Source organism: Eulemur rufifrons, chromosome 6, assembly GCF_041146395.1.
Source record: "Eulemur rufifrons isolate Redbay chromosome 6, OSU_ERuf_1, whole genome shotgun sequence".
NCBI lineage: Eukaryota > Metazoa > Chordata > Mammalia > Primates > Lemuridae > Eulemur > Eulemur rufifrons.
In genome coordinates this window covers 100,220,986-100,234,991 of record NC_090988.1, presented here as the reverse complement: position 1 = coordinate 100,234,991, position 14,006 = coordinate 100,220,986, and the positions used below count along the sequence as shown (strand labels likewise).

Here is a 14,006-nt window from a genome sequence, read left to right as displayed (position 1 = left end):
AAGGGGAGCTGTCTTATGCTGAGTTCGTGGTAATTTGTCACTGCAGCAATAGAGAACAATACAAGCTCTTTATATACTAATTTTAGATATGTTGTAAATATCTTTTCAAGTGTGTCATTTGTGCTTTTAAACTCTACCCTTAATTCTATTTAATTTTCCCAATTTCATTATCAGAGGGTAAACTCGAGTTCCATTTTGGGGGTGCCCCTCGCAGTCACCCCCATGTACCCAATACTCACATGCATCAGAACCATCCTCATCCTGAATCCTTGTTAAAACTCAGATTCCTGGGCCCTGCACCCAGAGTTTCTGATTCGGTAGGTCTGGAAGGGCCCAAGGTGTGCTCTGGGTCTGAGACCGACCACTGCTGACAACGCAACACCCCCCCAACCTTCAGACAGTCCTCAAGCCGCAGGTGCCGCCCCTCCCCGGGCGGAAGAAGCTGAGCCCCACCCTCGGGGGCGGGACCCTCGAAGCTCCGCCCCACGCACGAGACCTCCGTTCTCATTGGCTGGTGGTGAAGAGCGCCCGTGCGACACAGTGCTCTGCGCTCCTCCTGCGAACGCCAGGGGCGGGGCGCTGCGCCTGCGCAGAGGGGTCGGGCGCTCGGGCGACCGGAGTTTCGGTGAGGGTCGCGACCTGAGCGCCGGATGGCGAAGCCCCGGGCGGAGTCGGAGCCCCTACTACGCCGGGCCCGCGGCGGCAGCGGCGACTGCCCGGCGGGGCTGACCACTTGCCGCAGCGTCCAAGCCAGCCCTGGTGAGCGGCCTGGCCCGGGACAGGGGAGTCTGAGGGGTTTGGAGCATCCGGGGGACTGGCTCGCGCGTGGGCATCCTGCGGTCCCTGCACCGCACGTCGCGGCCGGGCGCGCCCACACCGACCGGGCGCCGGGCGCCAGCGGAGCCGCTTGTCTGAGGGCCAGCGGGCTGCGTCCGGAGGCCCCGTCCTGGGATGCGGGCGGAGTCGGGGTCGCTGCGGGGTCGTCGCTCCGAGGGCCCTGGGGCAGCCTCCTGCGGCCCTTCCGCTTGCGGGCCGGGCCCACACCCTGGAGGCAGCGCTTTGATTTTTCCCTTTTCTAAGGGGGAAAGCTGGGGCTCAGAGAGAGGCGTTACTCTAGCCAAGGTCACACAGCCAGTGAGTGGCCGAGCTGGGATTCAGCCCAGCTGGAAGCGACTTGCCAGTCCTTTCTGCTATGCTGTTCCTGGTCCCACTTCCCGTGGGGCTGGAGCTGGCCTCCTCAACCGGGCCGGCTGCTGCAGCTTGCCTTGCGCCAGGCCCAGCGTCCCCTCTCCACCTTCCTCCTGCCCTTCCTGTTTACCTCCTGGCTGAAGATTGCTGAATCCTTCCCTGGAGAGTGCGGCCATCCATCTCTGGCTGACGTCTAGGGGATTAGGTGCTGGGTTAGAGGCAAGAAAGGCTCAGCTTCATTTTACAGATGAGGAAACTGAGGCCCAGAGAGGCCCCAAGACCTGCCCAAGGTCACAGCGCTCTGTTCTGGTGCAGCTGCTACTAGTACCACTCTTGGTGTTGGTGCCTGGGCCACTGCCCTCTCTAGACTTCTTTTTCCTTCTCTGACGGGTGGGGACCAGGTTGGAATCATGGTCCCCATCCACTGGTCTGTATCCTGAGCCCATCCATGGAATAGTGGGGGGGGGGGTGCCTTTGGGAGGTCCCTGACAGGGTTTGATGAAAAAACTAGAGGCTGAGGTGGCCACCCTGTCTGCCCACCTCAGAGGCTGCCCCCAGGAAGTTCTGCAGTTGTCTCCTGGGACCAGTCAGGATTGAGGTCTGCAGGGACAAGGTTTTGCAGGTCCCTTGCCAAGACACGTAGGCTATGGTGGTGTTTGGGGGACACAGACTTTTGTCTCTGGAGGCCTGGGTGCCTTTCTGGGGCTGCCCCTTCCTGGCTGTGTGACCTTGGCAGGTTGTTTAACCTTTGTGAGTCTCAGTAAAAGGGGGTGGTAATAAGGGCCTTGTGAGGATTCAGAGAGATGCAGAGGTTGCCCTTAGCACAGGGCCCAGTGGGGCAGTGTGGGGTGCCGATAACTGTCCCGGGTAGGAGTCCGTTAATTATTGCAGGTCCTTGTCCTTGGCAGAGTGGACATGTGGCAGATGAGACCTGCTCTGTTGAGATAGGAGCCAAAGCTTGGCAGTGTGGCTGGCAAGAGGGGGCCCTTGGTGGGGAGGCTCTTTGTCCCCACACTGTGGCCTCAGTGAGGGCTTCTGAGAACGTGGACAGGACACTCTTGTGTTCTGACTCTTCTTGTCCAGGCCCCCGGCTGGGCTCACACAGCACAGGAGCAATGGAGACTCAAAGGCTCATTCAGTCTCTGCGCCACCGCCCGTGTGGGGCTCTGAGATGGGGGCCTGGTGCTCTGGGTTCACAAGTCCTGCTGCTACTGGATGCCCTGAGGACCCCAGTGGACCCTGCAGTCAGGTTCTTCTGACTCAGCCCCACCTGGTGAGGCCATGGCCAAAGGTTGAGGCCAGTTGCTTTCTCTTGTTCCTGGGTCAGAAAAACTCCCTTCGACTGGTTTTGAAACAGTCAGAGGACAAGGCATTGCTGTGCCATAGAAGCTTTTAGACTAACAGGAAAGGTTTATGAAGTGCTTACTTTGCAAAGCACTCTGGCTTCAGTAACCCGTTCAATCTATGCGTAACTCCTACTGGGTAGGGTCTGTGAGGAACCAGGGCACAGAGAGGTTAAAGGACTTGCCCAAGGTCATCTGGCCAGGGCCCTGCACAGGTTGTGCAGGTGGAGCCTGGAGCAAGAGGGGAGCGGGAGTTTAGACCTGGGTGTTGGGGAGCAGAGGCTTGGGGCAGGGAGACCAGTCCAGGGTTGATGTGTGGGAAGCAGCCGTTGAGCCCCTTTGTCATCTGTGCTGAGGCAACATTCTGACCTACTGTGCCCCAGTGGGATGGGTGGGGTGTGGACAGGTTTTTGCTACCCAGAGTGATGACCTCAGGGCAGGGTGAGCTGCTCCAGGGGAGTCCCTGGACCCACAAGTTGGAGGATGGTGCTCCTGGCAGAGGCAACAGCCTGGGCAGGGGCTTGGTGGCTTTGGAGAGCATGGCCTTGGCAGAGCCAGGTTCAGAATGAGTGGCATGGAGGGTGCGAGGTGGGGAAGCAGCCCTGGGGCTCTGCGGTGCCAGGCTGGGGCGGAGTGTGGCCTGCATAGTAGGGCCCTGTGAAGAGCTGTGATGTGCTCCTGAGCGTTTGTGACAAGATCCTCAGGCTGCTGCAGGGTGGGACACCGGGCAAGATTGGGTGGCCAGACTTAGAATTTTACAAAGCAGCAACCAAAAAGCCAGGTGCAAGGGAACCACGAGCAGCTAGGCAGCTTCAGGGGTGTGCGCCCCCCTTTGCCTGTGGTGGCCTGCATGGGTGGTCGTGAGCCCCTTCCTCAGTTCTGGGGCCGGTGGGATTCCCGGGCCCTTGGCAGCCTGACTCTTCTTGTCTGAGATTCTGTCTCTCCCCAGGGAATTTGGTAATGTGGGGACTCTAGACCACCTGCCCTCCAGGCTCCCCTCAGGCTGTTCATTTACTCATGGGATAAACCAGCTTTGAGCATCACTGTGTGCCCGAGCCCTCCGCCGTCCTGGGCTGTGCAGATACAGCGAAGAGCAAAACAGCGTGGCTGCTGTTCACAGCTTTCCCAGGACACTTTCAGGGGATCCCAGCAGTCACCACCTTCAGAGCTTCCCTGGGAAAACATTTAGGAGTCCTCGGGGTGAGCCAACTGGTTGTACCTGTCGGGAAACCCAGACAGAGGGAAGGTGCTTGCTCTGGGTGACACAGCAAGGCCGTAGCAGAGCCAGGACGGGGCCAAGCCTCCTGCCTCTCTCACCAAGGTCACCCACGTCTCTGATCAGTCCCTGGGCCCAGCTGCCTCTGCCTCATGTCCCCCAGTACGAGCCCTGGGACAGGAGCAGCTGCCTCCCCAGGATTGGCAGGCAACATGGGCTGGCATCTCATCTCCAGGCCCTGACCTGTGAGCTGCCCTGGGCTCCCGGGCCACGGGAAGTGGGACGTCAGCCTCCCAGCTGCTCTGCCGCTGCGGGCCTCTGCTCCCCCAGCTTTCCCTCTCCCTTTGTCTGCTGCACAGCAGCTTCCTCTGGGGGCACCCCAAGCCCACCTGCAGTGATGGCCCAGTGTGCCAGCTTGCAGCTCCTGGGCGGGTGAGGGGCTTGTGAGCGGGCTGGGGTGCTGGGACCCGGCTTTTCTGCTGCCTGAGTTTTCCGGAAGGCCCCTCCTAGTCAGGAGCCAACTGCTACCCTCTCTCAGGCCCGCTGGGAGAGGTTGTGCCATGACAACTCAAATCTTTGGTTGGTGGAGGCGGGTGGCCACCCTTTGCCAAGGAGGGTGCTGGCAGGGGCCTGGGGGACTCGGATGCTCCCTGGGTGCTGACCCTGGGGTTGATTTGGGTAGGGTCACCTGATCCTTTGGTCCGTGATGTGCAGGGATGGGACTTCGGTAGTCTCAGTGTTGGCAGTACCTTCTGGTTCTAGAGATCAGCTTTACATATCAGTGTTAAATTCATGGTCTCCTTTGACAGAGGGTAGGGAGGACACTGAGTACAGTGTCCTGGCAAAGGCTGCTTGGGACTAGGCAGAAGAACAGTGATGGCAGTTGTTACTGAGCATGCTCCATGAGCCAGACCTGGCAGGGGGCTCCTGCGCTCCCACCTTGCACCTCACGGCACCCTCTAGGGACCTGAGCAGGGCAGCCATTCCACCCCCATTTGACAGAGGAGGAGATACCCGCAGTCTCCATGCCAGCAGGTGGGAGAGCCGGCCCTGAACCCCGAGTCTGGTGCCAGGGCCCTGCAGAATGTGCTGCTGCTCATGGGTGACACTGGGTGCGTGTGCTCTCCACGCAGAGCTGCTTCCCCTCTGGGCCCGGTTCCCGTGCACATGACACAGTGGCTGCTTACCTGGTTTGGACCCTGCCTGGGGCACGCACAGTGCTGCCGAGGAGGGGTCCTGTCTTCTGGACACACTGCAGCGTGCAAGGCATCTCCTTACAAACGGAGCCTTGCACGGAGCCGCAGCCAGCTTCTCTTCTCGGTCATGATCGTCCTGTAAGGGTGAGGCCACATGATCCCGTTCAGTTGCCCAGCGTGTCCTCTCGGCCTGCAGGTGCTGCTGCCAAGTGGGGCCTCTGCATTGACCAGGCTGTGGTCTTCATCGAAGATGCCATTAAGGTGGGTGGCTCCTGCCCCCTATGGCTGGGTCTGGGTGAAGGCTGCCTGCTGGCCGGTAGCCTCTCTGGCCCCTCCATTCCGGGTTGTCCTGGGCCAAGGCCTCAGTTGCCGGACTTTGGTTAGGATAATGGTGATGGCTGGGCCTCTGGGCACTGCTCTGCTGAGTCCTCTGAGGGACGTCTTCTGAGTCCTGGAACCATTTGCTTCATTGATTTACCACCTTCCGAGGCCTGTCATGGACCACCCAGTTCTAGGTGCTAGGTTGGGGGGCCATTCTGGAAGATGACACAGTTGCCTGGTGGCTGGGAGGCTCGGCCTTGCACATAGAAGAGGGCCTTGTGGGCAGACAGAGGACGTGGCTATACCCTCAGCAAATGTTCCCTGAGTGTTTGTCAGTGCACCTGCTGGCCCTGGGTGTCTGGCCCTGAAGGAGTGCTCGGTTTCGGGGCACACCTTGCAGCTTGTAATGGTCTGAGCCTGCTGGGTCAGGGCAGGCCTCGCCCACATGCTGAAACAAGCCCTGCCGTCCGTAGCCCGTCTCCCGACTCGGGCCTGCCTTGGTGGGAAGGGTGCACTGCCTGAGGCTGTGCGGTGAGGGGGCGCCAGGGCATGCTGCTCACGCTCCCCTGCGTGACCTTTCATTTCTAGTACCGCTCCATCAACCACCGCATGGACACCCGCTCGCTGTGGCTTTACCGACGGTATTACTCGAACCTGTGCCAACGGTGAGGATGCCCCCAGGCTTGCTTGGTGGTGGGAGGCTGGCCTCACCTGTGCTGGGGCCCACACCTGGCCTTGGGCTGGGCAAGCTCCTTTCCCTACGAGTGCAGAGGAGGCCGACGGCCCCCTCCTCCCTGGAAAGGGGCCCAGCCTGTAGCTGGTGACGGGGGTTCCTTTGGTGACGGGGGTTCCTTTGGTGATGGGGGTTCCTTTCCAGAACACTTAGATCAGCCAAGGGCAATTGAGTTGTGGCCAGGTCAGTGATATTTGCAGTCATGAGAGTCCACAACCCCCGAGTGCCAGCTGCTGCCGTTTGGACTGGTGGAGTCGGTCCTGCTCATCAGCCTCTTGGCCACAGAGGGCTGATGGTTCTTACATTTTAACTAACTTTTGTCCTTTTTCCAGGACTTTGAGCTTCACTATTTACTTGATCCTGTCTTTGGCTTTTATTGAGACCCCGTCTTCGCTCAGTAGAACGGCGGACGTGCGCTACCGCTCCCCGCCCTGGGAGCCTCCGTGTGGCCTGACAGAGAGCGTGGAGGTGCTCTGCCTGCTGGTCTTCGTGGCCGACCTCTCCGTGAAGGTGAGGGCACCAGCTCAGGCGCCGTGGCCCTGCGCACTCCCCGCAGCGGCCCTGGCTGTCCTGCCCCTGACTGTGTCTTTCCTCATGTATTTCTGGTGCTGAGCTGGCTGCCAGCTCTCCTGACTGCACCGTGACCCGCTGAGCAAAGGCCCGGGTTTCCTGGGCAAGTCTGGGCCCCGAAGCAGAGGCTGTTTCAGCTCTTCTCAGAAGTCTAGGCTGTGTGGGGGTGGGGTGGGCGGGGTGGCGCAGCCTAGCAGGGCCCCTGGGGACGGTCCCGGGCCTGGCAGTGCCACTGTGAGGAGAGATCGGAGCAAGTGAGGACCAGGTAGTCTCTTCACGGCTCACTCTGCCACCCCCAAGGGAGGAGGAGAGGACCTGGGTGGGGCAGAAAGGCATCTCTTACCACACAGCAGCTCCTGCAGGTCCGACTGGATTCTGTCTGTGACCCGCGTCCTTCTGCAGGCTGGAGGTGGGCCTTCCCTTGTTCATTTAAGCTTCCGAGCCTTGTCAGAGCTTAGTGACTTTCCAGAAAGGCTCAGGGTGCTGGGTCCGGTGTGGGCCACATGTTCTGTTGCCCGATTCCAGTGCTGTGGTCCCAGGGCCGCCACGTCCACATCCAGCAGCCCGAGGCTGCAGCCTTCCACAGGGTCAGCCCTGCTGCTCCTCGGGTTGGCCTGTGGGCTTGCGTGGCCTCCCGGTCACGGTCACGTGGTGGCTTTGTCTAGTGCTGCCCGCAGTCCCCTGTGAGAAGGGTGGCTTGTGTGCTGACTGAGGGGTGTGGCTGGCTCCTGGTGTGTGTGATTGCAGGCCATGGGGGCCGTTTCTTGTTTCCTCGTTTTTAGCCAACGTGTGATTAGCAGGTTTGGGGGGTTTTAAACTGGAACTGAAACTGATGAGAAGCTGTCATTAGCATTTTTTGAATGATTGGCACTTTGGGGAAGTCTCAAAAGGTGAGAGAGAACATGTGTGCGAGCTGTGACCTCTGGAGGCAGGAAGCCCATTACAAAACTGTTCCCAGTTTTTGAGGAAGCTGAGGTCAGAGAGGTTAGGTGCTGTGCCTGAGGGTGCACAGCGAGTGGCTAGTCGTTGAGATGGGAGCTCTGGACCCCTGATCTCGGCTCAGCTCCCGCTTCTCCACGACGTCGCGTGGATGTGGATGAAGCTCTGTGTGCTCTGTCCACCCTGATCCCTGATTGTCCGCACCGATGCCCTCTGGCTGGCTGCAGGGCCAGCGTCTGTGTGGCTGCCTGCTGGCTCACCCCATCTCTCTTGCAGGGCTACCTGTTTGGGCAGGCCCATTTCCAGAAGGACCTCTGGCTGCTGGGCTACCTCGGGGTGCTGGTTGTGTCTCTGATAGACTGGACCGTGTCCGTGAGTCTCCTTTGTCGGGAGGTAGGTGGTAAGGCAGGGAGCCCTGCGAGGGTGTGGGCGCGAGCTACAGCTGCCCAGGGGAGCGGTGGGACAGGGGTCCACGGCCTGCAACTGTCTTGTACACCTGCCTGGCATTGCCTACTTTCTGTGGCACTTAAGTCCCCCATTGGCCTGGGAGACTTGTCCCCACCTTTCAGGTGCAAACCCTGAGGCCTAGAGAAGGCCTGAGGCTCCTTAGTGAGGGGAGGACCTGGGAGCAAGTCCCCGGACCCCAATCCTCGGCTCTGCACTTTTCAGCTGAATTCCTCAACTGGCTGAGTCCCCCATGAAGGCGCCACCCAGGGCCTCACCATGCCCAGTAATTGCATCCCAAAGCTTTGCGAGGCCTGGCAGTGAGAAACCCACTTCCCCGCTGCCCGCGAGCGTCTCGACCGCAGATTCTGTTTCCCCTCAGAGCACCGAGAAGCACCTCCCGTGGTTTGGTAGGAGGGAGCTGGGCAAGGTCGGTGTGCAGTCAGCAGTCCCCATCGGGGTCTGTCAGGGAAGCAGAACCCCCTCCTGCTGCTTTACTAGAGAAAATTGAACATAGGGACTTAAGGAGATGTTAAGTAACCAAAAAAAGGGAACCAGGAACGCAGCAGAACAGTAGGAAGCAGGCCCTCCCCTGGGCTGGGGGAACGCAGGGAAGAGGTTGGGGTTATTAGCACCTGGACACTGACGGGTGGGACCCACAGAGCTGGGACCCTGCCCTCTGCCCTCTGGGAAGGGGTGCTGCCCCACGTGCTGGGCCTTCCAGAGGCTTGGTGACGTTGGTTCCAGGAGTGCTGACTGGGGAGGCCGGAAGCGCTGGGCACAGCCAATAGGAATAGCCCGTGATAGGAAGGCAGTGAGCCCCATCCCCACCTCCTGTCTGGAAGCCTCTCCCAAGGCTCCTGCTGGTAGCACCTAACAGCTGCTGCAGGGGAGAGAAGTGGTGGGGTCTCAGCCCCAGCAGCACGGCAGAGCTGAAGGGCGGGTAGAAAGCTCAGCTCCTTGGTCTCCACGGCCTCCTCCTACGTCCATGCACGAAAGCTTCCCACCTGCTAAGATGCAGCCCTCCTCCCTGCAAAGGAGGGGCTCCCATGCCCTCCCCAGGAAGAGGAGAGGGGCAGCCCAGCAGCTGCCATTTCTGAGTCACGGGTGTGGTGTCTGTCCTGTTGGCCCCTGGTTGTTCTGTAACTTACAGGCTAAACTGTAAACTACCACTGGGAATCCTTCTGTGAAGTTAGGAGGGGCAAGGAGGGAGGACAGAGATTCATTAATATGCATAAACACGTGCCTACATAACCAGCAAGGGAGAAAACACGCATAGCTAAGATAGCGCTGGTTTTGCTCCGGCTGTGGGCCTTACTGCTGTTCCTAACCCTTTCTGCCACCTGCTCCCGGTCCCTTGCCTCATGCACTTCCCCAGCTGGCCTGGGTTCTTCACCCTCATTCCTGAGGGACCGAGTCCTCGGTGGTGCTGCTTTTTTTTGATGGCTGGAGTTCTCTGCTAAGTTTTCCTGTTAGATGTGGGAGTATTAAGAGATGCCCCGGAAGACCCCTGACCTGCCTTCTCTGCCACTCTCGGGGGCAGCATCTGTTGTTGGAAATTGGAATCCTTCACCCCGCCCAGCACATCAGCTCCCCTCCATGAACTAGTTATGGTCCAACCCAGCGGGTCCAGCGTGTGTCCCTGCTGGAAGCATCCCTCCTCGGGAACGGATGCTTCCAGACCAGGGGAGCCCAGAAAGCCGGGAGTGGGAAGTGGCAATGCTGCCACTCCTATCTCCTCACCTGGGTCCCCGTGAGTCCTGGCTAGGGGAGGAGCAGCTCTGCCGAGTGGCCAGGGGTTCTGAGTCTGTGCTGTGCTCAGTAGCCCACAGCTGGCGGCGTCACTGAGTCTCCCTAAGGCTCTTGCACCGTCCCGCAGGCCGGCCGCTGTCGGGGAGCGCTGGGGCTGCGCTGTAAGGTGCGTTCTTTGACCTGAAGCTGTGTTTGCAGGGCGGTGAGGTGGTGGCTGATTCTGCACCAAGTTCATCCAAAGCGTGATGGGTGCCAGGATGGAAAGGAACCCAGAGCAACGCTAGGGGAGGCAGCGCTGCCGCTTTATGCCGAGACAGCAGTGGGGGGACAGCCAGCAGGCGAGGGCTGCGGCCGGTAGGCCCGGGGTGGGCTGGAGGGGCTGGGGGGCCTGCTTCCCTGGGCCCTGCAGGCCACAGTCAGAGGCTGACAGCCGTCAGAAGGTTTTGGTTTTGCACAGGGAGCTGACAGTGCAAGACTGGCGCTGAGAGCTTGGGTTTGAGAGTGACCGTGGGAGGAGTCCAAAGTGTAAACGTGATACTTAAAGTCACAAGGATGGATGAGCTTGAGTCAAGGGTGTAAGGCCAGAGGGAGGAAATGAGGGGTACAGGCAGTGGGGGGCTGGCTGGAGGCTCAGGGAACCTGGGGGCAGCCTATCTGGTGCTGAGAGCACGAGGCAGGGCCAGAAGGTGTCTGTGGGTCCAGTGGCCTGGAAGTTACTGCGGGTGGGTCCCGGTGCCTGGGAGAGGAGGATGGATTGGGACAGGAGCAGGGAAGTGTGGAGCCAGTGAAGGGGAGAGGGGGTTTGGTGTGAGTTGAAGGTGTGGTCACAGTGGGGGAGATGGGAGGTGACAGCCAACCCTTGAGAGGGCTGGGTGGCTTCCGAGAATGGCAGGTGGTGGGCTGTACAGGGACCCTTCAAGGGAAGGGGGTAGGAGGGGGTGTGTGTGGGTGTATGTGAGCGTGGGGAGTGCAGTGTGTGAGTGTGGGGGTGGGGGGCTCTTGGGGACAGTGTCTGTTTCTGGGAGGGGAGGAAGGACGGGAGTGGTTGGGGATGGAGGAGGCAGGGACTGGAGGGGGCTATCTCCTGAGAGGTGGGCAGCAGCTTACTGGTGGCGTGGGGTGGTTGGGTGCTTTGAGAGCAGGCGGCAAGGGCTGGGAGGAGGCGCACCAGCCCCTACCCTTTCTGGCTGTGCCCTGGGTGGGCAGTGGGGGACAGGCTCTGACACGGACTGGGACAGAAGTGCTGGGTGGGGGAGCCTGAGACCACAGTGCCCAGGAGTCAAGAGACACAGAGGCCGGCAGCAAGGAGGAAGAGTGGGGCCGTGTGGCCCGGGAAAGGCCTAAAGCCAGTTCTGGAACCCAGGCCCCGACTCTGAGCCTGGGGCTTGCAGGGTGGCCCCCAGGGCACTGGGGTCTCTGGTCCGTTTGCCCCTATGGTGGCAGGTGTGGGGTGGGACTTAGGATGCAGGTGGGTTCTCAGTCGCCTGGGTCTCTTGCAGCCCCTGCGAGTCCGCCGGCTCCTGCGCCCCTTCTTCCTGCTGCAGAACTCCTCCATGATGAAGAAGACCTTGAAGTGCATCAGGTGGTCACTGCCGCAGATGGCCAGGTGGGCTCTTGAGGCTTGCAGGGTAGGCCATGCAGTGTGGGGTTCCTTTGCAGCTGTGCTCAGACCCCCTCCATGCTCGCCAGCCCTGGCTCCCTCCCGGCTGGTGGGGAAGCTGGTGGGTGGGCGTCCTGGGGCCTCTGGTTCTGGTTGGAAGGTTGGGAGCCCTGTGAATACTCTGCTCACTGGGTCTGCTCGTCCTCTCCTGTCTCCCCGTGACCGCCCTCCCCTCTGCTGTCTCCTTCCACTCCACGTGGCGTTGGCGTGCCCTCCGTGTTGGCATGCCCTTGGTGTCAGCTTTATAAGGCCGAGCTGCTCCTGACGTGGTTCCTGCACCACCAGAGGTGTGGGGCTCTCGCCTGCATTCCAGGCCCAGCCTCTGTCCAGCCCCCACCCTCCCCTGCCCCCTGGAACCCCCATTCCCTCTGTCCTTGCCAGTGGCAGTGCCGCTGCGTCCCCTATGGCTCCTGTGCCTGCCTGTCTCGCCATCCAGCCCAGATGGATGGAAGTGGACTCTCTGCTCTGAGGGTCCCTGGTCCTTGATGCTGCTTCTTCTGGGCCCCCAGGGTTGCGTTTGTCCCTGCCGAAGAAAGGGGGTTCTGCTAGGCAGGACCAGGCCTGTCCTAGACCCCATGGCTGAGCACAAGGCAGGTGCTTGGGGGAGAGGGCGGGCCCGAGCTGCTGCCTGGCTCTGTTCCGGGTACCAGGCTCCGCGGGCGCTCCCCTCCGGAGCCCTGCCCATCCCACGCGAGCCGCGGGCCGCACTCTATCCAGGGCTGAGTGCCTGTGTCCTCCCCCAGCGTCGGGCTGCTGCTGGCAATTCACCTGTATCTCTTCACCATGTTTGGGATGCTGCTGTTCGCTGGCGAGAAGGTGAGGTGCCTGGAGGGCTGGGTGATGGGATGGACAGAGGGGCTGGGCTGGCGTCATCTGCACTCACTTGCTTAATCCAGTCCAAACTCTGTGCACTAGTCTTGGGCCAGCTCAGCAGAGATCGAGGACCAGGTTATGCCACCTGCCCGAGACCCCCTCTACCCTTCCCTCCCTTCCCATCTCCCCGTCCCCCTTCCAGCCTCCCTGTTCCTCCCACCTGAACTTTGTTTCTTCCTCTCCCTCCTTCTCGTCCTCCCTTCCTCTTCCCCCTCCCTGTGTCCCTCCTTGCCCCTCCCTGCTGGGTGGTCACTGAGGGTGATTCTGCTGGTTCGTCCTCCAGCCCCTGTCACACCTGCTGACACCTGGCGTTCCCTGCACCCCTCCTGGACTGTGGCTCCCGGAGGGCACTGGCCTACGGGGGCGGCCCCACCCGTGCACACTCTCCCTGCTCTTGTCTCCACATCGTCTTCTCCAGCTGCCTTGGCACCCGCCTTGCTGCCCCCCACCCCAACCTGCGATGCCATGTGTCTGTCCTGTCCTGGCCAGGGTCACTGTCCTCCTCAGTGTCAGGCTGGTGCTTCTCTCCTGCTTTATCCTGGGAATGTGGGTGGTGCTCGGCCAGGGCTGGTCTTCACGAGTTTATGGCAATATTTGGGGTTGAGGCTGTGCCGCCCAGGAAGGGAGGACTGAAGACTGCGCCTCTAACCCTAGGTGGAAGGAATCAGCCCTGAGGGGCTGCAGCCCCAGTGCCTGTGTGCGCGCATACGTGTGTATCTGTGTCTGTATGTCTGCAGGTGTGTGTGTAGTGTGTGTGTCTCTGTGTATCTGTATGTGTGTGTATCCAAGCGTGTGTGTGCCAGGGTGGCGGGGGCAGCTGGGCTGCTGCGGTGGGACTAGCCGGTGGAATCTCAGTGATGGCCGCAGTTACTGCTGTTGCCCAGAGCCCAGGACAGGTGGCCAGAGTCGGCATGGGGGCTGGAGGTGGTGACAGCCTTGGCCTCAAGACTGGGGCTGTGGGCCTGTGTCCCAGAAATGCTGAGTGTCCCGAGGTGCCTGGCAGGCTTGGGTTTCTGCCCCAGGAGGGGACACTGGGCTGAGCAAGGTGGGTGTTGTGTAATTATGGGGGATACGGCTGCTCACTGTGGTCTTGCACGTCCAGTTCTCTGCAGCTCAGAGGAGCATGTGGTGGTGATGGACCTGTCCTGGGTGCCTTGACCTCAGCCGTTGTGCCCCCTTGTCAGCCTGTCCCGGGGTGGGAGCTGGGCCTTGCCCCTGGGTGGCCTTGTTCAGCATCCCCTGGCTCCTCCTGGCTGAGGGAGCCCCTGACCTTGTAACCCCTGTGTCCCCTACCCCTGTAGTGGTTAGCTCACCTGTCCTTGGGGCCCCTGACTGGGCAGACCAGGGGGCAGTGCCATTTCCTGTCTGAGGACCTGGAGGCCCTGGTGTTGGTGGTGTGTCCTGGTCCCTGAGGCAGGACGGGCGGCCTGTGCAGCAGAGTGACCATCGTGGGTGGCTCCTGGCAGGGCCTGCTTGCAGGGTTGGCCCTTGGCTGGCAGCTGGGAACTTGTCTTTGCAACAATCCCTAAGTGAGAAGATTGTTTCATGTGTTTGTGGGGCTGAATCCCACTGTACAGCTGCCCCCACGGTTTGTACGGCCAGTCTGGCTTACAGGGGTCACCCATCTGGCTGGGAGTCTGCAGGCTTGGTGGAGAGGGTGCCTACGTGCCCAAGACCCTAGGGAGAGCCCTGGGCTTGGAGTCTTGAGTGGAGCTACCATGTGCTTGCTGTGTTTCCAGGCTGGGACCCCCCAGGAGGGAGAGAGGGTGGG

The 14,006-nt window shown here is 60.8% G+C and overlaps 1 protein-coding gene across 1 annotated transcript in view; it reads left to right on the top strand.

The window, feature by feature from the left end:
- The first annotated feature begins 625 nt into the window (after nucleotides 1–625).
- Nucleotides 626–14,006, top strand: part of TPCN2 (two pore segment channel 2) — a 30,464-nt gene continuing 17,083 nt past the window's right edge. The window contains exons 1-7 of the mRNA XM_069471722.1: nucleotides 626–759; nucleotides 5,140–5,204; nucleotides 5,853–5,929; nucleotides 6,330–6,507; nucleotides 7,783–7,899; nucleotides 11,202–11,308; nucleotides 12,106–12,178. Of these exons, the coding sequence (XP_069327823.1) occupies nucleotides 651–759; nucleotides 5,140–5,204; nucleotides 5,853–5,929; nucleotides 6,330–6,507; nucleotides 7,783–7,899; nucleotides 11,202–11,308; nucleotides 12,106–12,178 (726 nt within the window). The 5' untranslated portion in view covers nucleotides 626–650. The remainder of the gene's footprint in view (nucleotides 760–5,139; nucleotides 5,205–5,852; nucleotides 5,930–6,329; nucleotides 6,508–7,782; nucleotides 7,900–11,201; nucleotides 11,309–12,105; nucleotides 12,179–14,006) is intronic.